At 47.8% G+C, this 25,545-nt stretch overlaps 1 protein-coding gene across 1 annotated transcript in view; it reads right to left on the bottom strand.

Moving 5' to 3' along the window:
• The window catches only part of TG (thyroglobulin), a 203,497-nt gene that overhangs the window by 101,144 nt on the left and 76,808 nt on the right, over window positions 1-25,545 (bottom strand). The window contains exons 35-37 of the mRNA XM_074353110.1: window positions 20,426-20,488; window positions 5,187-5,321; window positions 3,608-3,772 (exon numbers count right to left, since the gene is read on the bottom strand). Of these exons, the coding sequence (XP_074209211.1) occupies window positions 3,608-3,772; window positions 5,187-5,321; window positions 20,426-20,488 (363 nt within the window). The remainder of the gene's footprint in view (window positions 1-3,607; window positions 3,773-5,186; window positions 5,322-20,425; window positions 20,489-25,545) is intronic.

Here is a 25,545-nt window from a genome sequence, read left to right as displayed (position 1 = left end):
CTCCCAGGGGACTCTGGAGCTGAGCCCCATCATCAAACACATCCGTTATTTCTGTGATGAAATGTGTGGGTTTTTCATACTAAAAGAAAGAATAAAGAGGGTCATTTCTTCAGTCACTTTAGGTCAGATTTTGGCACCAAATGAGTTTGCCACAAATTTAACCAAAAAAAAAAATTTTCCTGACTTTTAGAACTTTCGGATTTCAGAATTGCAGCTGAGGAACTGTGAGCCAGTATCTGCGTTTCCCTGATGAGGAAATAGTTTTAGGGGCCTAGGGTGGATAGCTGCCAGGACTTCAAGGTGACGCAGGATTCAAAGCTACACTTCTCTGAGCCCCAACCTGACCAGAGGGTCAGGGGCTCTCTCAGGGTCCAGGGCCAGGCCTGCTGTGCCCGCCCTTTGCTCCTGCCTGGTCCCACTGGTCCAAGAGTTCACGCTGGGGCTGCCCACCCTGCTGTGTGCTCCGCAGGCCTCCCCCTCCTTGTAACACTCACCACCTCGACTTATCAGCTTCTCTCAAGCCCTATCTTATCTCCTCCACTATATTTTCTTCCATTCATTCATTGGTTCAATAAACTTTTGTTGGGAAGTGGGGGCTCAGGCCAAATACCATTTTCAGGGACTTAAGACAGGCCCGTGTCTGATTCCCCACAGGCCTTCCGGCCTTGCACGGAGGAAACCAACACTGGTGAAGAGAGCCTCCGTGTGTGTGTGTGTTTGTGTGTGTGTGTATGTGTGTGTGTATGTGTGTGTGTGTGTGCGCACGTGTGTGTGTGTATGTGTGTGTGCGTGCACATGTGTGTGTATGTGTGTGTATGTGTGTGTGTGTATGTGTGTGCGTGTGTATGTGTGTGTGTGTGTGCGTTTGTGTGTGTGTATGTGTGTGTTATTTCCAGCAGGTGTGCTCGGTGTGCTCTGCTTTACTGTGGGCTGATGGGGAGAAACATCTTTGCAGCTCTTTCTATTTAAAATGCACATATATGGTGACTAAGCTGGAGCCTGGGAGAGGAGGCAGGCAGACAGACAGAGAGACAGGCAGTCTATCCGTTCCTCAAGAACTTTGTTCAGTGCAGTGGTTCAACTGGAGATGGTTTTGATCCCAGGAGACATTTGACAACGTCTGGAGACATTTTCAGTTGTCACAGGGTTGGGGAGAGATACTAGCTATTGGCATCTGGTAGCGCAGAGGTCAGCGATGCTGCGAAAATCCTACAATAGATAAGCTAGGTCCCCACAGCAGAGTCACCCAGTCACAGAGGTCAGTGGCAGCGGGGCTGAGGCCTCCAGGATGACGTACATTCAAAACGTCCAGGCCACTGAGGGTCAGCGTGGTGATGAGGAGGCAGTGGATGGTCTGAAGAGTCAAGCAGACCTGTGGTTTATGTTGTGGACCAGCTACTTTGGAAAAACTTTGTAATTTTTCTGACCCTCAATTTCCCTAACTGCAAAATAGGAACCGTAGCTGCCCCTACAACATAAAGATGTTGGGAATAAATAGCATGATGCCTGTAATGTCCCAAGCAAATGGCAAGAGATCCACACATGAATGAATGAATGGATGAGAAAGAGGAAGGGAAGGAAGGAAGGAAGGAAAAAAGAAAGGTAGGCAGGTGGAGAGAAAGGAGGGAAGGAAACAGTGAGTGAAGCCTTCTCTGACTGGCACGTGAGTGGGAACTCAAAACGGAAACTCAGGATGGAGAGAAATAGTTGCTGCTTTTTAATCTGGCCTCAATCACAAATCATGACTGCTCTCACCCCCACAGTTCCTTCTCATAAGATTTCTGTCTCAGCCGCAAATAAATCGCAGGCTCTGGGGGGAGGGGCGGCATTCAGGACCGTGGGGGCTACAGGAGCAGAAACTTCTGAGGCCAGCCCTTTCACTCTGCAGGGGACAGCCGCATTTCATGGACGTGGCTCCCTCCGAAGGAGGGAGCAAGGACAGAAGATGTAAAAGCTAAGGAATGTCGAGGGAATGCAAGTCTGCTTTCCCACAACAGCGGGACTCGCCCCGCCCTCCAGAGGCTGCCCCGTGAATCCCAGACTGAACAAGTGCCAACATGTAGAAAATATTTGATGTGTGTCTCTCCCTTTTGAAATCTTTTGCAGAAAGGTGGATTCTTTCCAGAATACCCACATATTTAGGCCATGTGACAGTTGACAAAACTATCTGTAGCTCTGGGTGTACAACAGGTGCAAACAGCGTCGACGCAGATGCACGTGGGCCTGCGTCTTCTGCCGGAAGGAGCCTTTCACATTGAATCTGAGTCACACCGAATTAAGAGAGAAGCGGTCTGATTGGTTTTACAGAACTCAGACCTTTTGAAGGCTTTTCTCAGCAGGACTACCATGCAGATTAGCTACACTACGGATGAAATCTATCTATCTAACTTGACTAAATGATCTAAATGTCCTGAGAGAAGGCAAGACTTGAGATTAAGGGCCCAAGACCTCAGCATATAGGAATCAAAGCACTTCCAGGCCTGCGAGATACTCTCCTGATCTAGAAGCTGAGGTGGAGGAGGGGGCAGAGAAGATATCACTGGATCCAGACAGGCCTGAAGGACGTGTAATGCTCTAGGACAGGGTGGGGCCACACCCTGCTGCTACCTGGTTTTGTAAATAAATTTTTATTGGCACACAGCCACGTCCACAGATGTATTATCGTCTGAGCCCACTTTCTCGCTACAACAGCAGAGTCGAGTAGCTGTAACAGAGAACTGTGGCTGTAAAGCCTAAAATATTTAGTATCTGGCCCTTTACAGAGGGAGTTTGCCAACATCTGCTCTTGAAGATAAGACAGCGGACACAGCCAGCATTTCTCAGAAGTTATTCATTTCATCCCATAAGCATGTCTGATGGGGGAGGTGCGACCCCCAGGCGCCTGGCTCCCACGTTTCCGACCCCACAGTGCTCACCCATCTCATTCAGGGATGCATTTATTTCTATGTTGTTCTCCCCTCGCCTGCTTCACCCCTGGGACCCCCCAACACGAGGGCTGAGACATAATAGTACCTTCTTGAATGTTTTTAAACTCAACTGAGCCAGGAGCAGCTGCCCTCTCCAGCAACAGCGATGTGGTCCTTAGGCAATGAGGTTTTGTGCGAGAGGATTGCAGCTGGAGACAGGAGACCTGGCTCCAAGTCCCTGTTCAGTCATCACTAGCTGTGTGAAATTAGAGAAGTAACTTAACTTCTCTGGACCGGAGTCTCCTGAGCTCTGAGACGGGGATAGAACCCTTATCTCGCCAGCTCACAGGACAGCACGAGGATCAAAGGAGATGGTGAGGTATGTGAAACAACTTTCTAAACTAGAAAACGGTCATCAAAAGTGGCCTACTTAATTAGTTTACTCAGAAACTCAAAGGCTAAAATGGCTTCTATGACTGAAAGGGGGGGATGAATGAAGGCGGTGCAGAGAAATTCTAGGTCAGAAGTAGGGTTTTTCATCTTCCTGCAGCCCATCCCATGCGAGTGCCACACAGCCTAGGATGACTTTGACTAACTTTCCCTTAAGAACCTCAAAAGCCACAAGTCAGCACATGCTCGGACAGTCCCCCCAGCCACACCCAGGCCCTGAGGGGCGGCTGCAAAGCCAGGCCGACACTTACTTGGTTTCCTGTAGATGTGCGAGGCTGCTTCACGGAGCAGAAGCTGGCAGTTCTGGGCCTGCAGGCTGTGTGTGCAGCTCTGGGTATCAGCATAGAACAGACACCTGACAGCACCAGGTCGGGTCTGCAGAGTGGTGATGAGGCAGGCCTGGTGACGGGAACACTCTGCAGGGCAGGGGGAGGGCAGTGATGCTTGGGCCTTGGAAATCTCACCTCAGTCAGGCATCCATGCTTCTAGTCATGCATCCAGTCACACATCCACAAATCCGTGCACCATCCACCCGTCCATCCATCCATCCAATTATGCATGCATGCATGCATGCATGCATCCATCCACGCACCTACTCACTTCATTTAAGCACCTGACAGTGTTAGGAGGTGAGGATAAAATAGTGGTTGTTATTGGGCAGGGGGCACTCAACCCTCCCATCAGTCTATTTTCCACATAATAGTCAGGATTTTGGTTGTTTATTTATTCATAAATATCACAGACATCATAAGTTGTCATTCCCCTGTTTAAAGCACCTCCATGGCTCCCCCACTGACCTCAGCATTAAGTCATACAAGACTAGGCTCTCCATGCTCCAGCCCTTGCCTTTCTCTTCAGCTTCATCTCCCTCTGCCCCTCTCCCCATCATACCCACCATGTTCCATCAGGAGTTATATCCTTCCCCATGTATGCTAGGTCCTACACTAGACAATTTAAATGATTCATGGCATTAAGGTCTTCAGTTCTAAGAACAGCTCTCAAAATAGTGCCACTACATTTGACTGAGCAAGCTGTGTACTGTACAAAGGCCTTATTACTAGCCCAGTCTCTGTGCTTTGCCACCAAGCAGAGTTGGACAGTGTACAGCCTGTACAGCTGTACATGGTGGCCCTGTCTGTAATACATGTGTATTGTCATCCAATCACGTAGAGGAGAAGATTCCTGGAATCTCAGAATTAGAGACGTGTAAATGTTATCTAGCCTCAGTCTCTTTCCAAAGATAAAGCCTTTGTAGAACATTCTGATGATGTGGTCACTTAGCTTTTGTTTAAATACCAGTAACCGAAACCCTCTAAAGGAAGTATGCATCTGTGGACAGCTTTACTTATTAGAAAATTCTTCACATTGCACTGAAAAATGTCTCTTGAAATTTGAGTTTTACCCATAGGTCTTCTTTTTGCTCCTTGAACCTGGCCAGAACTATATCTTTCCTCCTCACCCAGCACCATGTACTTCCTCCTCGCCAGGACGGCTCTCAGATTAATCTGAGAATAGATGTCACAGCTTCTTCTCTGTCTCAGACTAACTCCCTAGATCTTTCCTGGGATCTGTCTCTGACCTGGTTCAATGCTGTTCATTTTCCAGCTGGCTTATCCCCTTAGAGACCGTGACCATGGGCCAACACTGCAGGAGGATGAGGGGACTGCAGAGGAGAGCCCACCCATGGCTTCTCTCCCAGGTGCATTCCTTCCAGCTAGGCATCCCAGGTTATCTTGAGGTCTCTTATGTGTTTCTGAGGGCAGAATATTGAGCAGCAGAGGGTCCCTGCTCAAGCAACCCAACTCCCTGGAGGGTGGAAACTCCCCTTACCCAACAAACAGTGGTCCCGGGCAGCAGAGAAGTCACCCATGGCAGCCGTGCTGATGTGCGCAACATCAAAGCTCCTGAGGGACGGATCCACAACTGCTGAAGAGAGGGCCAGGGACTGCCAGGAGTCCAGAGCAACTAGGAGGGAAAGCAGGGGACAGTCAGTGGGGCGGCCCCCAGTGCCTCCAAAGCACAGCCCCAGAGCACCCTCCTGGTGGCCTCCATTCTCATGTGACTCCATTTCTTTATCCATCTCTCCATTCTACAGCGATTTATTAATAGTGTTTGTTTGTTTGTTTGTTTTTAGGAAGCAAGCTCTGTGTTCAAGCCTAGGTATACAGAGGCAAAAAGCAAAACAAAATAAGCCAACCAACAAAAGCCTGGGTGTTTCTATGGAGCGGCTCACAGTAGAATGGGAGAGAACTTGAAAAGACAAGACAAAGATTGTAATGCAGTTGTTGTAATGAAAAAAATAGATAATAAGAGCATGATAATAAAGAGGCTTATCAGTGCTTGTTACGTGGTATGTGATGTGCTGCCCAGGTCACCTTTGGGACCAAGGCTCTCATTTCCCCTTTCTCTTGGGAAGCTGGTGGCTGGACGGACAGTGACCAAGCCAGAGATAGACTCGGGTCTCTTGGCTCTAAGCTAAAGCTCCTTCCATCCCTCTGAGCCTCTTACAGAGTTGAGCATCCTTCCTGGAAAATTATCCCCAGGTATTGTTGTCTTTGACAGCGCCGTGCTCTTAGCTATATGGGGAAGCTTGTCATTTTTATCTCGAACCTGTCTTTGACACTCAGAGCACTGGTGGAGGCAGTCACTAAAATTAAATGGTAAATAAAGTAGCAAAACAATCCAGCATCACTACTCTTTTGCTTCAACAAAAAAAAGACAAAGAGAGAGAAAAAGGTTTTTGCAGACAATTGGCCAAATAATGCAACCAAATTTCACATGGACTCAGCAAGAGGAAGGTAAACCCCACACTCATCCTGGAGCTGCAGGGCCATCCGTCCTCAGAATCCAGAGCCATGTCTTTCTGAAAGTGGCTCCCAGCTTCCCTGCAAGAGACTCTGGGCTTTCATTTTCTTAAGCATCCTCTGCATGTTGCCATTTTTATGGTCAGTACAAGAGGCATTTTTGCAACATGGCCAAGCTGAGCTGCATATTTTTAGATGGTGAGTACCCTGCAATTTCAGATAAGAGTTATGATGGGGTTTCAGGACCAAACTTGCCACTTACAGTCTTAAAATGGAAGTCCTGGCTGCCCTCCACGTTTACACTGTTATCTAGGGGAAAGCACTCTAATTGAAGGGTGAATTTCGCCTCCTAAGGGGGAGCCAGCTCCTCCGTCGCCATCCCAGGGCCTGGAGCCAGCTCTCTGCCACATTCTCCACCTGGCCCCGTCCCCAAGCTGACAGTCCCCGGGATGAACCAATGCTACTGAGCAGAATCCAACATCTGGGGTCCCATGTGCATCCCATGAAAATTCTGAAAACAAGCTCTTTATGAATGCAAAAGTCTGGTGAAGCATGAAAGCTAGGGGATCTTGGTAGCATTTCGTGAGAGTTTACTGATTTGCCAAGAACCCAATACCATTGCATTTAATACGATACCCCACGCTGGGGGCACTGTGCACATTTTACAGACGAGGAAGCAGATCCAGGAACACACCTAAAGGGCTTAGCTGATAAGTGGCAGTGCTTGGGCCTGAGCCCAGCTGCTCCAGCATCAGAAACCATGGTTTACTCCAGTGCCAGACCTCCTCTCCCAGTGAATGAGCGGTGGTGGCTTTCAGGCTCACCCAAAGGGAGAGTCTGCTCTGAAGTGCAGCATCTCCAAAATGGTGATTCTTGTCACTTTTCCTTTTGTTTAAAATATCTTTTACAGATTGGATGGCCAGCATCACTTATTTTTAAAAAACCATTTCCCCTAGAATTTGAAACGCTATGTTTATAATACATTAAATTTTTCTGTGTAAGTGAATTTTGTTTGGTGAGTACCAATTCTGTTTCATTCATCTCTGTTAATTCTGGCTCTATTCCCACTTAAACTATAGTCACTTTATAATATACTTTATCATCAAGTAGTAAAAGTTTTCCCATATCATTTATCTATAAAAAATATTTTTGGCTATTTGTTTGCCAGATGAAATCCAAACTCTGTCAAGTTTCAAGAAAACGTTCTTGGGATATTATTTGGAAAAAAATTAATTTGAGAAAGATTTTTAATTTTATTATGTTTAACTTTTGATGTCATTAAGAATGAAATGGGACAGTGGGGAGGGATAAATTGGGAGCTCTGGATTTACAGCTATGAACTACTAAATATAAAATAGATTAAAACAAGGTCCTACTGTACAGCACAGGGGACTATATTCAATATCTTGTAATAACCTATAATGAAAAAGAATATGAAAAGGAATATATATACATGTATAAATGAATCACTACGCTCTACACCAGAAATTAACACATCATTGTAAATCGACCATATTTCAATTTAAAAAATGAATGGAATGAGACTTTTTTCCCCATCATATTTTTTAAATGGTTATTGTTGACTGAAAGGAAAGCTATACATTTGTCTGTATTTATTCTCTAACAGGCCCTAGACTCACTCGGAGTGTAACTCACAGACACAGTTGAAGCTCAGGCCCGTGCCTCTGCGGCTACTTTGGAAACAGGTCCTTGCCAGATTCCAGATTTAGTGAGGACATGCCATCCAGCAGCTGGAACTAATGATGGACTCTGGGCTTGGTTCAGCAGCCAGGTTCCTTGAGTTTATCCCGGCTCCTCCATGTAACAGCTCTGTGACTCTGGGCAAACTCCTCACCCTCTCTGAGCCTCTGTTTCCTCATTGGTAAAATGGGGCCATTACCAGATGTTCTCTCCTTGGGTGGCCATCGGGATTGAATGAGTTAGTGAATGTGAGCTGCTCAGCACAGAACATGCACGGGGCAGGATTAGTGAAATCAGCCACTCGAACTGTCTCTGGGCCAAGCTGCTGGGCACTGGCTGTGTTTGGGTCACTGTCTTTTCAAAACTTCAGAGGTATGTGCCTGACTGACGTGCTGGGGGGAAGTTCTCTAAGGGGTATAGGAGCCCAAATCACTGCCAGTGATTTCAAAACCTTCCTCCTGACTTCCCCTGATCCCCCTCCCCAGCCCCGCCCCAGGCTTGTCCCAGGACCCCTGGCTTCCTGTCAGCACCTCCCCTCCTACCTCAGCCATGAGCACGGTGGCACCTGGCTATGTGCCCCACCAGCCACAGGGCCTCAGTCTCCACAGGAGGCCTGAGGCTGAACACAGCCACGTTTGTCAAGGGCAGTTTTTCATTTATGAAGCCCGCACATCCCAAGACAAAGCCATCGCCGCCACCTCCCTCAGCCTGCTCTTTACCCCACAGCGTGTTCTTTCTCTCCCCGGGGTCCACTTCCCCCACCCACCCTGTTGTATGATCATAAGCAGAAAGAGATGCTGCTTTACTACATAATTTGAATGACTTAGGTTAACTCAGATCCGCCCTCCTCACCCTCCTCATAGCAAATAGGGCCACTGAGCCACAGGGAGGAACAGCCACAGGGCACTCCCCAAGGTCACAGGGGCACTCTCCAAGGTCACAGGGCACCACCCAAGGTCATAGAGGCACTCTCCAAGGTCACGGGGTACTCCTCAAGGTCACAGGGTAGGGCTGGTCTCAGACCCGCCAGCATGGTTTCCACCTGCCCGGCTATAGCCTGGGACCTCCCTCCCAGCAGCAGTGTAGCCCCCCCAGCCTTGGACACACTCCCTGCGTTGTGATGTGAAGTCTTGATGTCTTGTTCATACTACAAAGACAACCTGCGTATGAAATAGTTCACCAACAGGTCCTGAGACCCTGGAGGAGAGCATGCCTTCAGAGGAACATGGCCCCACCTGTTTGTTAGCAGAAAGGAGAGGGTGACCCTGAGGGGAGGAGAGACTCACCGAAGTCAGGCGGCCCTTTCCTCTGTGATGGGACGTGCTGGCAACACGTGCTACCATCTAGCGGGCCGGCAAACTCAAGCTGCTCTGGTTCTGTCTTACAATACTCTACTGAGCTGGACAACATTCTCCCTATTTTACAGAAGAGAAAAGTGAACCCCAGAGAGGGCCAGTGACTTGCCCAAGGCCACACAGCTAAAAGGCACAAGTCAGCATTTGAACCCAGGACAGCCCCACGCCATCAAGTTCCCCTGTGCACCACAGAGCTGTGAAGGCGAGCGGGGCTCGGGGAGGGAGGGGTGATGGGCAGCATGGCTGCAACCTCTACCAGGCAGGCCTCAGGGTGACATCCAGGTATTCCCATTCCCTTCTAGACAGCACCATTCCCTTTAGTGTAGACTAAGTTTAAAAAAAAAAAAAAATCACTGGACTAGAATATATTTGAAATGTTCCACCAATATATGGAAAACTATGTTTAATTCCCCTTCCCTCCTTCCTTCCTTCCTCCTTTTCTGCCTCTTGTCTTCCTGCCTTCCTTTCTTCCTTTCCAGACATCAGTTAAAGAAGAAAATGTTTGATTTTAATTTTAAGACTCTGATAGAGTAATTTCAACTGTTAAATACAGCTAAAGCAAAACTAAACAAATACTCAGGTAGCTGCAGACCTGCACTAAGAGGAACCTAATGCAGGAGGAACAGGCCTGCTGTTTGCTGGCTGTGTGACTAAGCGTAAGTTCCCTCTTCAACCCTCACCTTCCCCGTTTGAAAAGTGGGAAGAAAGAGCCATTCAACATTTTTTTAAACCAGATCAAAGTGCAGAAAGGTCAAGCCCGTTCAAAATGCCCAGCCTTCTCTCCAATGTTCAAATAATCACAGACCAATTTTTATAAATCAAAGATCAATATGATTTTCTTAAGAATCATCAAGAATAAAGATAACAAGGAGGGTAAGCCAGCCCTAAAGCACTGAAGAGAATCCAGGATTCTTACTGTTCTGCTTGCAGTCAGAACAAAGGAGAATTCCTTCTCCCTTTCCAGATGCTCCTGCTGGCTTCTCCTCTGCTCTTCCCTGAAAAACTACAGTTCCTCAGGAACCTATCCTTGACCTTTACTATTTACATCCTACACACTCTCCGCGGCTGAACTCATGATCCCGGTGACTTAAACTACCACCTCGTTGCTAGTGACTTTCAAACCTATCTCCAGGCCAGAGCTTCGCCCAAGCTTCATGCTGAGATAGTCAGTGCTCGCTAGACACATCTCCAAGCAGATGTCCCCAAAGCATCCCATCCCAAGCATCCCATCCCAAGCACGTTGAAACCTGAACTCTTAAATCTTACTTCCATCCCTACCCACACTCTTTAACTGGCTCCCTTCCCACATTCTCTCTTGGGAATTGGCACCACTACCCATGAGATTGCCTGGCCTGAAATGTTCAACACCAACCTTGCCTGGTGTTTCAGTAGACTGATGTCCACCTAGAAAGGACACCATAGAAAGAAAGTCAAAATAAATACTTTTTTCAAGTCTAAATGTCAGATTCTATTATGATAAGTGGGTACTTTCCACGGGGTAAACGCATCTATATCTGATTTTCTAGCAAAGAAACACTACCTCCACATTTCCTCACATTCTGTCTGCTGCTCCCTCGCCGGCCTCTCCAGCCCCATCCCTCATTGGTCTGCTTCCTGCCAGCCCGAACTCGCGTCTGGGGGTCTAGCAAAACACTCTGCGTTGTCTGACTTTGTTCACTACTCCTTTTGTTTGACATGCACGGAAACCCTATGGAACCCTACGGAAACCCTACGGAAACCCTTCTAAGACCCCTTCCTTCGCCAGCCCCTCAGTAGTTTTTCCTCTGTTCTAAATCTCTCATAAATACGTCTTGAGTCCCAATATGCTGCATTGCCACTTACTTATATTTTCTCTCTCTGCAAAATTATGAGCTCCTTGAGATCAAAGACTCTGCCTTAGTTCTAATTCTCCAAAACCTATCATAATAGCATATAAAAACATTAACAACAGAAACAGTAAAATAGTTGTAGCTAGCATTAATTGAGGGTTCTATGTGCCCAACAGGAATAATATCATAATTTTTCATGAAATGCCCAATTTATAAGTAGGTAATGAATGAGTGAATTATTAAAGCTCCTTAATTAATACAGGAAAAATAGGATACTAATATTCTCTTTTACCTTCATAAAGATTAACACTATAATTATACTATAATTATCTTCATACCACAAGAAGTCAGTAAATAATTATTGAATAAACCAATTAGTTGATCAAATCATCATATAGGAAGCAAATATTAGGCATTTAATTTCATAATATCTCACTCTTACGTGGTACATTTCAGTATATTAAGCACTGCAATATTTAATAATGACATCAACCTGTGTGTATTACTACTGCTATTTTGTTGGGGATTGAACTGAAGCTCAGAGGTGGGGAATACCGTGGCCAAAGTCACAGCGCATGATTGGCAAGCCAAGGACTTGACCCAGACTGCACCCCCATCCCCACTCCACTGTAGCTGCCTCTTTCTCCTCGTGGCTCAACTCCAGACTCATAGATTGGTTCCCTTTAGTGGCATGTACATTTCAGGGAGGGGTTTTCAAACCATCTGACATGGTCCAGCATCTGTTGAGGTTATGAGCTTGTGGTTGGTGAGTAATCATCGTTTACGCTGCTAACTTCAAAGACAGTTCTAGAGAAATTTTTAACTAAGAAAAAAGCATATGTACGAAACCAGACTTGGAGCTCTACTCTGTCCACGTCCTCATGACAAATTACTAAATTCATCACCAGCAAAAATTCCTGGTGGAAATTCAAAGGCTCAGATTGAATCTGATTTCTTTCTAGGAAGTTTGACTCATATCAGGTGGAACCCGCCCCCAAATTCCACCCACATACAAAGGCTACCTGGAAGATGATGTGATAAGTGGGTTACTGAGAGCATTTGAACCCCTCTTTCTTGGGGTCATTGTAGGTGATCTTGGGGAGCTGGGTAAAACTGCACATATTCAGAGGCACAAATGCACATGGGGAACCAAGATGAGCTGAGTAAAGTAATTCCAATAACGCAGAGGCTTCCCTAGGGAGGTTGACCAAAAGCCTTGGACAGAATCCATGCTGATCTCTCAGTGGACTGCAGGCAACTTGCGGAAGGTCATACAGCTGGTTTGAAACCAGTCAGTCAATCCCCCAAGACTGCACCCCTACCCTCTGCCTCTCCAGTCACTGTGGTGGCAGGAGCGGCCGCCCCTGTCGCCACTCACCGGTTATGTACTATACGTGTTAGGTATCATGCTAAGCACTTTACCTACATGACTTCATCCAAATCGCACAGCAACTTGTGTGTGTAGGTGATGTTATGAACCCAAGGCTCAGAGCAGCGAAGTGCTTGCCCCAGGTCATGCAGAATAGGAATAGAACTGAAATTGAAACCCAGATTCGCCCAATGCCAAAGTCTCTCTGCTTCACTGCTTCTGCTTCTAAAAACATCTGCCAAGAGCCTTCTGCTTGCCTGTGGGTAAGTTGTCACAAAAACAGAAAAAAAAAAAAAAAAAAAAAAAAACCACCTTAAAGAGTAACTGAGCCAATCATTAGAATTACCAAAAAACAAAACTTAAAGAGAAACTTAGAGGCCATTTAAGCCACCCGCTCACGCAGTGAGGAAATCTCCAACATGCTTGAATATTCCAGCGACGGGGAGCTCAATCTTCACCTCACTCCATCGCAGTGGGATAACCAATGCCTTCTTCCTCCGTCCTCTGACTCCATCACCTCCACTGTGTCCCCCACTGTCCTTCCCATGACACCTGATGCTCCATCCACACTAAAGCCTTCCCTCTCGGTCTCTCCTGCTCTAGGCTCCTCTCACCTCCTGGACTTTGCTCATGCGGAGGAAAGGCGACTGCTTTCTTGATAAATCAAACTCAGTTTCACCAAGGAGGTCAGAGAAGTCAGCACAGACTCGACAGTGGAGGACAATCAATGAAGAATGACCAAAGGATCATAAAAAATTATTCCAAAAAAAAACTTTGGGTAGCGCTAGCCACTGGTAACATAGTATTACCATTTAATCAACAGTTAAAATTGTTATAATTCATAAAACTAAAGGAAATCTACCACTGTTGATGGGTTGCATTCAGGGGTGATTTAATTCACAGTATATTCACTAGAATATTTGAGAGGCCCTAGGAAGGGTGATCTGTCTAAAGTATTCCCCTCAAACGCTTGTCAAATGGTCTGAATTTCCAGTCTTAAAAATGAAACCTTTCTGGTTTACTCATTGCTAAAATGTGAACGTTCTTGGGGAACATATTATGTTTAAAAAGAAGGTAGGTCCCAGGTTGGCATATTTTCCTCTTGGCTCTCTCTCAAATTTTGACTGAACAAATCCTTGATGAACCAGGTACAGAACTGGTGCTGTCTGGGAAGGAAGTTATCAAGGTAGATAACTTGTCTTCTCCATTCCCAAAGACCTAACAAAGGTTTAAGAAACAAATATTCAGCAAACATCAATCAAACGCCTCCCAGGCACGCTAGGTACAGCTGTGCAGGTTGTACACTGTACAATAGCAGAGGCAGCATTCACAAAGATTGTCTGTGAAAAGGATCCCTTAGAACTGACAGTGCTGGACCTAATCTAGGCCAACCTTCACCAGGCATTGGGTGCAGCAATTTTACATATAATATCTCTTTCAAGCTTAGTAACAACCTCTTTGAAGACACCATCATCTCCATTTACAGGTGAGGCAACTGAGATTTGCAAATATCCTTTAAACTGGTCAAATTCACATACCTAAGGAATGGCAAAGATAGGATTCCTGGATCCCATGTGGTTTCAAATCCATTCATGTGATCGCCATCCATTTATTCATTCTTTCAACAAACATAACACTGTAAACTGACTATACTTCAATTAAAAAAAAAAAGAAAATGGGTCCTATTAAATGTTTAAAAAAAAGACAGCCCACACAGCTTTTCATAGCATCCATTCCACCCTCAAATGTGCCCCGGATGAGATTATTAAAGTTTGACGCCCCTGTGGTGCAGGCTGTGATGTCCTCAAGACCCCCCTTCAGGAGTGAAGGGCTCTCCCCCAGCTGCTGGATCCCCCCAGGAGGTCACAGCCTGTCTCAGGGCAGCCCATATCAATGAGTCACCAAGGGGAGGTCGTAACAATTTTGAAGACTGCCGCAGCATCCCTAGAGTTCAGCTGAGGCCTCCACTAGGGCTGCAGGGAGGCTCAACTCTCCATCTGCCCTTCATTCTCCCTCTCCCACTCCTCTTGATACTGTTCCCTGAAAAATAACCTGCACACTGAATTCCATCTCAGAGTCTGATTCTTGGAGAACCCAGCCAGCCACGGTCAGCATCTTCAGTGGGGAGACTCTGGGTTTGGATTCAGATTGGGTTTGAATCCCAGCTCTACCATTCATTCATTCATGTGACTTTGGGCCTCTCTGGCCCTCAGTTTCCAAATCTAGAAAATGGACATAATGGGGCACACCTCATAAGGCAGCTGTGGGGATTAAATTATGGAATGCTCTCAGCACAGTGATTGGCATATTCAGTCAATACATAGGAATGTAAACATTTATGCTTTTATAGCTCTGGCCTTAACTGGCTGTAACCTGGGAGAGTCATCCTCTCTCTTGCTGCCTCAGTTTCCTCCTCTGTAAAAAGGTGGGTCTGGACTTGGGAATTATTGCTGACAGTTCTCGAGCCCCCAGGGTCTGTGCTGCTCCTTGCACTTGACTTATTCTTCAACACAAGGCTCCTGGGTGGGTCTTTCTTATTTTTCCCCATCATCCTCACTTGACAGAGGCCAGCTGAGGCATCAGGAAGCTGAGCAGTCTGGCCCCAGAGTGCTGAGTGGTGGAGTGATGGAGCCCACTGGCAGCTGGGCAGACAGACTTCAAAGCCTCCTGCCGCCCCAGAACAGCCCCACGTTTCCCTCGATTAGACGATGTGCACGCTCCCTGCCAGGGGTGACATTTTTTTGGATCACACGGCTGTGTCTCAGCTTAATGGAAAACACTTGCAGAAAAGATCAGCTGAATTCCATCGCCCACCGACACAGCCGGGAAGGAGGACAGAAGCAAAGCAAAGTTGACTGACGACATTCACGTGTCCCCAAAAGACTGCTGGTGCGGCCGCTTCTGCCTCCATCCAACCTGTATTCAGGCTTTGTCGCTCGGCTCCACCTAGGTTCCGAGGCCTGAGCAGGGCAAGCTTTCACAGTCCATCTTTCTCAGCAGCACCTCGCACCCTCTTAACCGCAGCCTCCCCCACAGCCCCCATCTGCTGGTAGCAGCTTGTGCTCACAGTCAAGGGCTGGGGAGTTTTCTGAAAGGCATTTTGAAGTTCCTTGGGTGAAATATACTTAGATTACACATACAAATGTCTAAGGACACGTATTGTGTTGTCCTCTGGCATGCAATCTAAACACTCAGTTTGTTTTGGGGGCACCTGTCAGAGAAGAGCTTCTGAAATAGTAGATGACAAGCAAAATGTCCGTTACCCTGGGAATGAGCCCTCAGAAGACCCCACGTTCAGCCTGCAGGAGAGGGGAGACTGCGCATCCTACAGGCAGGCTCCGGCGCCTGAAAAGAACACACACTAACCCTGAGCGTCCCTCTGGGCTGGTTGTTGTGGGACTTTGAGGAAGCAACAGGCATTTTCTAAGAAATAGCATCTTTACTGTTTCGCCTGCTTAAAATACACACACACTTTTTCCCTAAAGAGAGTAAAATGGCACTATGCACACAGATGACATGACTGTCGTCATTTTCTCAAAAAGCAGCTTGTCCCTGCACTAGCGCCTGTTCCCCACAGCCCGGAGGGAGAGCTTTAGGGTCATTTTAAAACTCATTCTGGAACTGCTTAAAATCCTTCAAGGATTTGTGGTACTCAAGGCACTGGGATTTTTGGCCCCCATCCCCTGTCCATCCTCCCTGCTGCCCCTCGCTGGCCCTGCAGTCCTGAACCCCCCGTATTTCCCTGCATGTGCCGTGCCAGCACGTGCCTTGGGGTTCTGCCCACGCACTGCCCTCTGTTCAGGCTGCCCCACCCCCTCCTGGCCATCTGACAGCTGCTCACTGGCCCTTATGGCCCAGACAGGTCGTGATGTGCAGGGGGAGCACTCCCAAACTGTGGGGAATTTGAGGGTGCCTCCCACTGCCACCTGGAAGTAACTTCACTGTGGGAGGTGGCTCCTCTCCTTAAATTCTTTCTTCCTGTGCCTTTCTCCTAATTAGAATGCAGGATCCTGTCTTTACAATCAAGACGTCCAACCCCAGCACAATACCTTTTTAGAACATAAGTGACAATTCAGAATCCAGTGTCCAAAATAGATATTTACTGAATTGAACTAAACTTAAGTGAAAGATGATCTGCTTTGCCATCACATGCCTCTCTGTAGGTGCCTGCCCTAGTGCTCCCAAGAGAGCCTGCCAAGGCCCAGTTCTAAACCAGGTACAAAGCCTCATATGGGCTCAAGCCACAGCATTTCTCTACTGCTCATCTTCTGCATTAGCCTGCTGACAACCATATCAAACCGGTTCCAATGTCTGAATGCCCCAGGCTGTTTTGTACCCCTGGGCCTTTGCACATGCAAATTGCTCTCTCCAGAAAGACATTCTAAAAGGCTCATTTGACAAATTGCTGCCATCTTAGAGCCTGTTCATATGTTAAGAGCTTTCTCTGGAGCAATATAAACCAAACACTTAGAGTAACCTCTAGCACACAGTGTGTACCCAAGACAGGCCCATCAGATTTTACAAGTCATCTTCGGTTTCACCATCCCCACCAGCCAATCGGCGCATCAGAATCCCATTTTCAAAGAGGATTTGAATGGGCAGCTTACATACACGATCTCATCAAAGAAACAAGGCCAAGAATTTAGGTCTTCAGTCTGGGACTGGGAAGTCCATCTCTGTCACCCTTTCCAGAAACTCAAACCAAATATTTTTCTCCAACTCTGAGGGGGACCACATATATGTGGGTTCCAATCCCAGCTTGGTTTAACCTAACAGAAATTCAGTTTCCTTGTTTGAAAAATAGACCTTTTTACCATTTAACTTTGAGCATTAAATTTATGCTCATAGATTTATAAAATGTTTGGTATTTAACAAATACTTTCTTTTCTCCTTGAGTAAAAAGTGCATAAAGATGAGGGTTTTACACACACTTGGTGTCTACATGCACACACATGCACACACGGCATCTGGGTCAGAATCACAGGGACATACCGATGCCCTGAAGGCAGAGCAGTGTCCTGCCTCTGACTCACATCAAAGGAACATGCTCAAACTCTTAGTTCCAACTTGGGAGCTCTAAGCACAGATGGAATTCCAGCTCCGGCATCTCTCCTGCTTTCAAATCACACTTGTCAAAGGCACATTTAAAAACAGACTCGTGTGTGTGTGTGTGTCTGTGTGTAGGGAAATGTGGAATTCTACACCTTTTTTTTTTCCTTTTGTTGGTAATTCAAGTCTCAGAAATACAAATTTTAGCAAGTCCAGAGTGGACGAGTTGCGAAATCACCTGAAGAGGCTTATGCTTTGGCTGATTTCTGTCTAACAGTATGCATTACACATTAGGCATCGCAGCTTTCTCCACCCATAAATGTAATAGGTGATATTATTTAGTAATAATACTTAAGGATTCTAAGTATGTGATAAAAAAAACCCCACTTTGATTCACGCTAGTAAGTATGCAACTACAAACAACTGTTTGTGACTAATTCGACAATACAAACCTAGGGGCTTAAGATCTAGAGTTTTCAAACCCAATAATTCTGCTTTGGAGAAGGTGCCCCCAGGAAATAATGTGGACATTGGAAAGAGCTTTATGCACCCAGGTCTTCTCGCGGTACTTTCATAACGATGAAGAGTCAAAAACCATCAACTACCAGAGACAGAGGAGTGGGTGAGTGAACTGCACTGTGTCTAATATGACAACTGTTGCTGATCACTGCACTGTTGTGACTTGTTTCTTCATCACCAGATGGGGAGAGTAATGAATGAATGAATGAATGAATATATGCACGCATGGCAAGTATGATTTAGACATATGTAATAATTTAGAAATATACACAGGATGCAATATTAGGTAAAAACCAAAAATGTAGCACTGTAGAGAATTTGCAATCACTTTAGACCATACAGAAAAGTCTAAGATTAGGAAATATATCAGTAAATAAATTAACTGACATGGAGTAACTTCTAAACCATTCTGTGATTTTTTTTTCCTTCTGTATTTCTGCATTGTTTGAATTTTCTATAACTAATAAATGTTAAAAATAGGATCTGTCTCTTGAGGTTTGTGTGAAGATCAAATGCTTAGCACAGTGCTGAGGACAAAATGAAATCTCCATTAAATGTTGAAAAGCTTCCAAAAATACTATCTCATTGTCTTTCATTAAATGTGACACATGTCTCTTCTCTCCCTCCACAAATCCCTACAAAATGAAGTGAAGGAATAAAGTCTCAATGCAGAGATAAAAAAAACAAACAAAAATACCAAAGGGGATAAGCAAACAGCAGAGAAGGGATTTCAAGAAATTTTTAGATGAAGATGTGGAGAGGGACATGTGCGGGTGGACATGCAGTGTGGAATGACTAGTGTTCCAGGCACCTACAGAACAGAGGATGGACATGAATCAGTTGTCCCCTGGATCCCCTGGGAAGCCCAAGATGCACAAGGTACCACGGAAGGCAGGGTGAACGTAGGCTGAAGACCAGAGCATCCACTGAGGAGCCCCGCACATGGCGTTGGTATTAACAGCAGGAGTTTGCTGTGAACTACAGTGGGCGCCCCCGGGAGCCATATTCACATGGCCGTCCGATGCAGGACTCACTGTTGTGTCAACCCTGAGTCTTGATATGACCAGATTTTGAGGATGAAGTATGGGGAACTGTTAAAGGGAAGATAAAAGAGAGTTCTAAGTCCTCATCTGGCAAGGCAGGAACTCAACAGTTACTTCCAAGACTGACAAGTCAAAGGAGAGCAGGATTCACATACTTTTGAGAAACATAGAAGCCAGGATAAGAAAAAAACAGCTAAAAGAGTTGAACGTGGTGGCCTCTGGGAGTGGGAATGGCAGGTGGGTAACGATGAGACAGGCAACTACTGTTTTTCAACTGTAAATCTGGGGGGACTATTTGATCATTTCAGCTGCTTGTACATTATGTCAATAAATCTCAGAATCAATTGCGACCAGAGTCTGACTCAGATCCGTGTTCTCTGTTTGGCCTCAGGTGCATTCACTTCTCTCTAAGTCCCACGTCCACCATCTGTGACATGGCAAGGATGACTCCTACCTCACTGTTCTGCGGGAAGCTAACAGCAGATCATTTATGTAGAGTGTCTAGACCTCAGGTCTTGGACATGAATTCTCTAAGTGCTCAGATGTTACATGTTCTGTATAGAATGCTCAGGAAACACACACACACACATGACCTCCAAAGTTAGCTCCTTTAACTGAGTGCAGGAGGTGATAACACAGTGGAGAACATTTATACTTTCAGCCCAGCCTCAGCCATAAATGATTCCTTCCTACACGAGCTACATTCTGTCACGTCAGCCAGGACCATAATGACAGACGTCTAGAGCCCCTCAGACACCACGTCACAGGACAGGAATGACCAGAGCCTCTCATTTCCTGACTGAGGGGAGGCAGAAAAGGGACATGTAATTCGGTGCATCCAGCTTGGCCCCACGGTGCCCACGCCCCGCATTTCCTGCTGCCCAGACGGGGCGCATGGTGGTGGGGACGGTGCCAAGTGCAAGAGGGGAGAGCTGCCTCCGCCTGGGCTGTTCTCCTGGGTTTGGGACCAGGGCCCAGACTTAGATGTCACTGTGCCACCCAGCGTGCTCATGGCTGTGACCTCCCAACTCTTGCACATAGAGGAGCTGACTTCTTTCACTTTGGGACCACAAATACCACAATCCTTGACATGGCCCTGGGTTGCACAGGTCCAGTCATTCTGCGACAGGTGAAATCAGGAGGACTGGGCTCACGTCCCACTCAGCTTTCCCATCGGCTGCAATATGTGGCCAAGTCATTTCACTGCCAGGAGTCACTTATCCTCATCTGTGACATGGCCGTGGTGCCAGTGTTTGCCCTCCCTGGGCACGTGTGTAAGCACAGGAGCTCGAGTTAATGAGTGTGAGAGTGTCGTGTGAGCTATGAACTACTGGACCACAGTAAGGAGAAAGAAGAGAGTCAAGGGGACACCCGAGAGATGAAGGACACAAGGAACTTACCTTTCTCTGTGAGGGGAGGCAGGGCCACTGGAGGGCAAAAACTGGGAGCATCATTTTGAGCCACTGAAAAGAAGACAAAGGCGGCCTTTTAGCTCTTTTTTACTCTTAAGATCACTGAGCTCTGAAGGTGTGAGTAGAGGTGCTACTTGCTGACAGGAGAATTGCACCTGAAAGGCAGACAAAGTGCATCCAGACCCCAGCACCGCCCCTGGGTGGGTCAGGATGGGCTAGGTGAGGCCGAAGGGACCATCCCAACATCTCAGGGGCTTAAAACAGCAAAAGTTCACCGCTCCTCTGCCCACATGTTCCCTGCAGGTGGGCTGGGGTGCTCCCCTGTGACTCCTCCCTCAAACCCCAGGCTGAGGGAGGCACCATCACGCCCCCTGCTTCACCGAGGAGGCCGCAGCAGGGGAAAGAATGCAGCCAACGTCACTCCTGCTCTACAGCTTCTGCCTACAACTGACCCATGACACTTGTCATTTTCACATCATTTTCCAGAGCCAGGGGTGAGGAAGTGCAGACCTACGATGTCCCAGAGAGTGAAGAGCCAGAGACGTGCGGTGAACAAGAGAAGTGCCTCCCGCCACCACCTAACTGACCTGCTCACTTAGGGGAGGCTCCCAGCCTCTCTGGGTCTCGGCTTCCACATCTGTTCAATGGGGATGACACAGCCCATGTTGGGAACTGCTGTGAGCATTACAGGAGCTAGTGTAGGAGACACCCAGGCACGGGGCAAGAGCGCAAAAAATGGCAGCTCTTAACTGCAGGTAGCATGGCAGGGGGGCAGAGCCTGGGCTAGGAGGGCAGACAGACCTGAGCTTGAACCTCCACGTACCTCTTAGAAGCAGTGCAGACAGGCAAGTTATCTGGCTTCTCCTACACCCAGTTTCAGCATCGGTACATGAGGGTAATGTAAGAGTTTACTGAGAAACCACATGTACCCGGTAGGTGATCCTAGAGTGTTAATTACCCCTTCGCCATCCTCTTTCCTTACTGAACAATCTAAGTCTTCAAAACCTCAGCATCCCTTTCTCCCAATGGCCCAAACTAGGAACGCCACCAATCTCTTCCCTCTCCAAGCTGCAGTGTAGCCTGGTCAGGGGTCAAGGGTCAAGAGTGGGACCCAGGGTCAAGGGTCAGTGACCCAGGGTGAGATCGGCTTGGCCGCTTTCCTTGTGTAACGTGGAGCAGGTTTCTTAACTTCCTCGTCCTCACTTTCCTCATGAGTAAAATGGGGGTAATGACTACTCTCCTGGCTGTGAGGTTTAGATGGGTGGTGTATGTAAAGCCTTGGGTATACAGTAAGCACTCCATAAATGCTGGCAAGTGTTCACTCTTAATACCACCCTTTCATACCAACACACCCTTGTCGTTGACTCTGCTCCTTGTCTGCCTCCATGAAGAGTCTCGAGTCAGAGTCATGCTCTGTTCTGGTCCCTAAAGTCCCCTCCCCTCCTGCCGCCTCCTTTGCCTCCTCCACTTCGGTCAGGTCTGCATGACCCAGCCGCTCTGAGTTCCGGAGCCCCCAGTGGTATTGTGCCTTTCCTGCTTGGCTCCATCTGCCTAGAAGCACCTCCCAGTCATCCTTCTAAGGCCCTGGTTCCCAAGCTTTGACAGACATTGGCACCCCCGGAAGGCTTGGTAGCACACACTCCAGAATCTGATTCAGCAGGTCTGGGCCATGGCCTGAGGTCTGGCATTTCTGACAAGTCCCCAGGTAATGCAGACCCTGCTGTCCAGGGACACAGTCTGAGGGTCACTGAGCTAAGGATTCTGTCATCCAAATCTGTGAGCTCCTCATACAAAATGCAGAACCACTGATAACCACCGCCATGCCCCACCTCACCGGGCAGGCCAGCTGGTTTACTGAAATGTCCATCTTTTCTTTCTCAGAACAAAGACCCTGAGAGTTAGTGCGGCCTTCAGAGAACAACTCGACTAACCTACCTCAAGGGCATTCAAATGTCCATACCCTTTACCCCAGTCATTCTGCTTCTGGAAATTTATCTGGAAATTCAAAGCAGGCTCAGTTTGCAAAGGACACATTTACACAATACTAACGAAAACTACGTGCATGTGAGAACAGTCAGGCGAGCTGCCCTCCATTCACAAGGAGGCCGACTGCGTGGCACGTCTCAGCCGGGCGTCTAGCACCCAGCTCGCTGCTGTGGCTGCTCGTGCTCTTCCTCACCTCCATCAGGGTCTCCCGACCCGGCGCTGGCAGCCCTCTGGGTGGGACCTTCCTGACAGGACAGGAATAGCTGAGCCTTGAAGTTCTCAGCTTCACTGGGCCCCTGGGGCACAGCAAACCCCAACACACTCAGTCCCTGGGAGGGACCCAGTCCCTGGGGACCCCCCCTACGGAGAATCGTACTGCTAACCTGGAGAGAGACGTTCCGCTAATTCACACTTGTTAAGCAAATGGACGGAGACCTTTCTGCATTTTCCCAACTCTGCTTTCAGTGACTGCAAGTTGGTAGCTTGAATGGGGCCGTGGCGGGAGTATTTACACCACGGGAAGTGGCGACGGCTACAAAACTACACATCAGGACTTCCCCGGCCTCCCCGGTTGTAAAATATTGGCCAGCGCAGCACAGGACGGGATCAAGGATAGACCCTGTCCCATCAGGTTGTTTGGGGACTAATAGAATGGTCCCTGCAAAGCCCCAGCCCAGTGCCTGGAGCCGACCCCGAGCTAAGTAACAGGCCTCCGCTGTTGACAGGGCGCAAGCACCAACGAACAGTGGATGGTAACCGCTCCTCCGTGCGGGAGTTTCCACGTGGGCTGCAGAGAGGCATAGTTAGAAGAGCCGGGCATTTCCTTTCCAGGTAATTCCTGTGTCTAGAGTAGCTACCGGGTCCAAGTGCATTTGCTTCACAGAAGAAGAGAGGAACTGTTGTTTTTTTTTTTTAGAAGCCACATTTGACTTTGTAAACAAACCAAAGACCCTGCCCCACTCGCAGGCCCCGTGAAGCTGCAGAGAGACCAGCAGCCCAGTCCTCCGCCAAGAGCAGCAGGTACCAGTGCCCGCCCCTTCCAGGAAGCCCTGAGCTCGGGGGCAGCTGGACCACAGCGCATCCTCTTCTCCTGCACTCCCACCCTGCTTGCCTAAGAGCACTTCCTCTTTGGGTCCTGCCACCTGCCGGGAAGGGGCTGCAAAGAGCCTCATTTGCATTCACAATTGCTCAGCCTGAGCCTCTCAGTTCTGCGCTCAGACACCACATGGAATCTTCTGTCTGCTGCGGGCAGCAGTCAGCAAGCTTATTGCCACGGGCTCTCTGAGGTCCTCTCTGGGCACTCCCAGCTCTAGGTTTGTGCCTCCCTCCTGGATCCTAGGAGGCTCAGCTTCTGCCTTGGTTCCATGAACACAGCCCAGTACCAGGGTTATGTTGTAATTGCTCATGTGCAGAGAATCCATCAAGTCTTAAGACTTAGCACCAGCCCCCCAATTCTGATGGAGACAACTGAAAGGAGACAGACTGACCGGTGAGAACCTGGCTCTACTCTCCATCAGGAGAGTCAGGCGGGTCGCCAAACCCCTCTGACAGCCAGCCCTCTTCTTTCCATTCTTCTGAAGTGGGAAACTGGGAGCCACTCACATCAGACTGGCCATGAGCCATGGGCAGCCAAGGTGGGTTCGACCCAGGGGTCCTGAGAGACTGATGCCACTTTGGCATTTTTACAATTTTCTCCCTGCACACCCCACCCCTGACCGCAGGCAGCACGCAGTGTGAAACCCTGCCTGCTTGGGCAGCTCCATGCCAGGAGCCAGGAGGAGAAGGAGGTCCCTAAAGCACAAAGGAGGGCCTGCAGGGGCCTCTCAGCAATGGGTTTCCGCCTCTCAGAAGCAGAGTTAATTTCCTGTTCCCTCTGTGCATATGACTGTTCTAGTATTGAGCCTGTCATGCTGGAGTTAATCACATATGCCCACATCTTCCCACTGGGATGTGAGCATCTAAGAAAAATGACTATATTCTATTATTTTAATAATCTTTCAGTTCCCAGTCCCTAGCACGGTGTGTGACCCAGTGCGGACACTCAATAAAGTTTCAAAACTTCCAGACTTAACGGCGTGAGTAATTCAGCACTAGCATGGCTGACTTATTTATAGCTTATAACTCCTTCTTAAACTGTGAGAGTCTGGAGGCAGGAGCCATATCTTATTCATACTCAGCCATATAATATAGTGAGTAAGTCAATGGCTAAGTATAACCATATAATAAGGTTATATGTTATTTGGACCCAGTTCTTTCTGACTGGGTCCAAATTCTGTCATTTACCTGCTGTGTGTGGGCAAGTGACTTAACCTCCCTGAACCTCTGTTTCCTCGTTTAACAGCGGCTGTGAGGATGAGGTGAGATAATGCTTATGAAGTGCTTGGCATCCAGCCAGGCACACAGTGAGAGCCCAGTGAACAGCGGTGGGGCTCGTAACCCTGAGGCACCCGGCATGACTGATGCCCTGCCGGTGTCCGCTGAATGAAGCACCTCTGTGAACTTTTAATTCCTTGCCCTGGAGTTCCTAGTCAGAACTCCTGAGTCCTCAGCCTGACCCCACAGAATATATGTTGGAAAAAGCTAGTGGTCTGTGCATTCAGATAAAAAGTCACAGAAGAGATGGAAAGAGGTGGGACAACAAGCACCTTGGGTTCTTTTCCTTGCTAAATCCTGCCAGGATGCTGTAACCCTATGGTCTGGTTCCCATGTTTCTGAACAAATGAATTAGTTTTTAGCTTCTTTTTATTCAGCTCTTCCCTGAGCACTAGAAAGGTGGAAAATGACATTTTCCAGCCTTTGGTGGGGTGAGGAGGTGGGAAGAGGGGAGAGGGGACAGAAGGGGCAAGTAAGCACTGAGGGAAGGGTGAGAGTTCAGCTGAAGACCCTAAAGCTGGCACTGGGTCTCCTGCCGGGGCCCTGTCCTGGGCAGGCACTCACCCCCCAACCCCTGTGAGTCAGTTACAGGCTCCTCTCTGTGGGACAGTCCCCCCCCTCCAAACAGAAACCCACTGAGGCTATTTCATCATACAATCCTAATGCTTTTCTTAAAATAACTCAAGATGTTAAAGTAAAATAAAAGTAATAAATAGAGTGGACTCAGATCAAGTCACAAGATGCTCACG

This window comes from Camelus bactrianus, chromosome 25 (assembly GCF_048773025.1).
Source record: "Camelus bactrianus isolate YW-2024 breed Bactrian camel chromosome 25, ASM4877302v1, whole genome shotgun sequence".
Classification (NCBI taxonomy): Eukaryota; Metazoa; Chordata; class Mammalia; order Artiodactyla; family Camelidae; genus Camelus; species Camelus bactrianus.
Note: the sequence above shows the minus strand (reverse complement) of the source record. Positions and strands in the feature narration are given on the sequence as shown.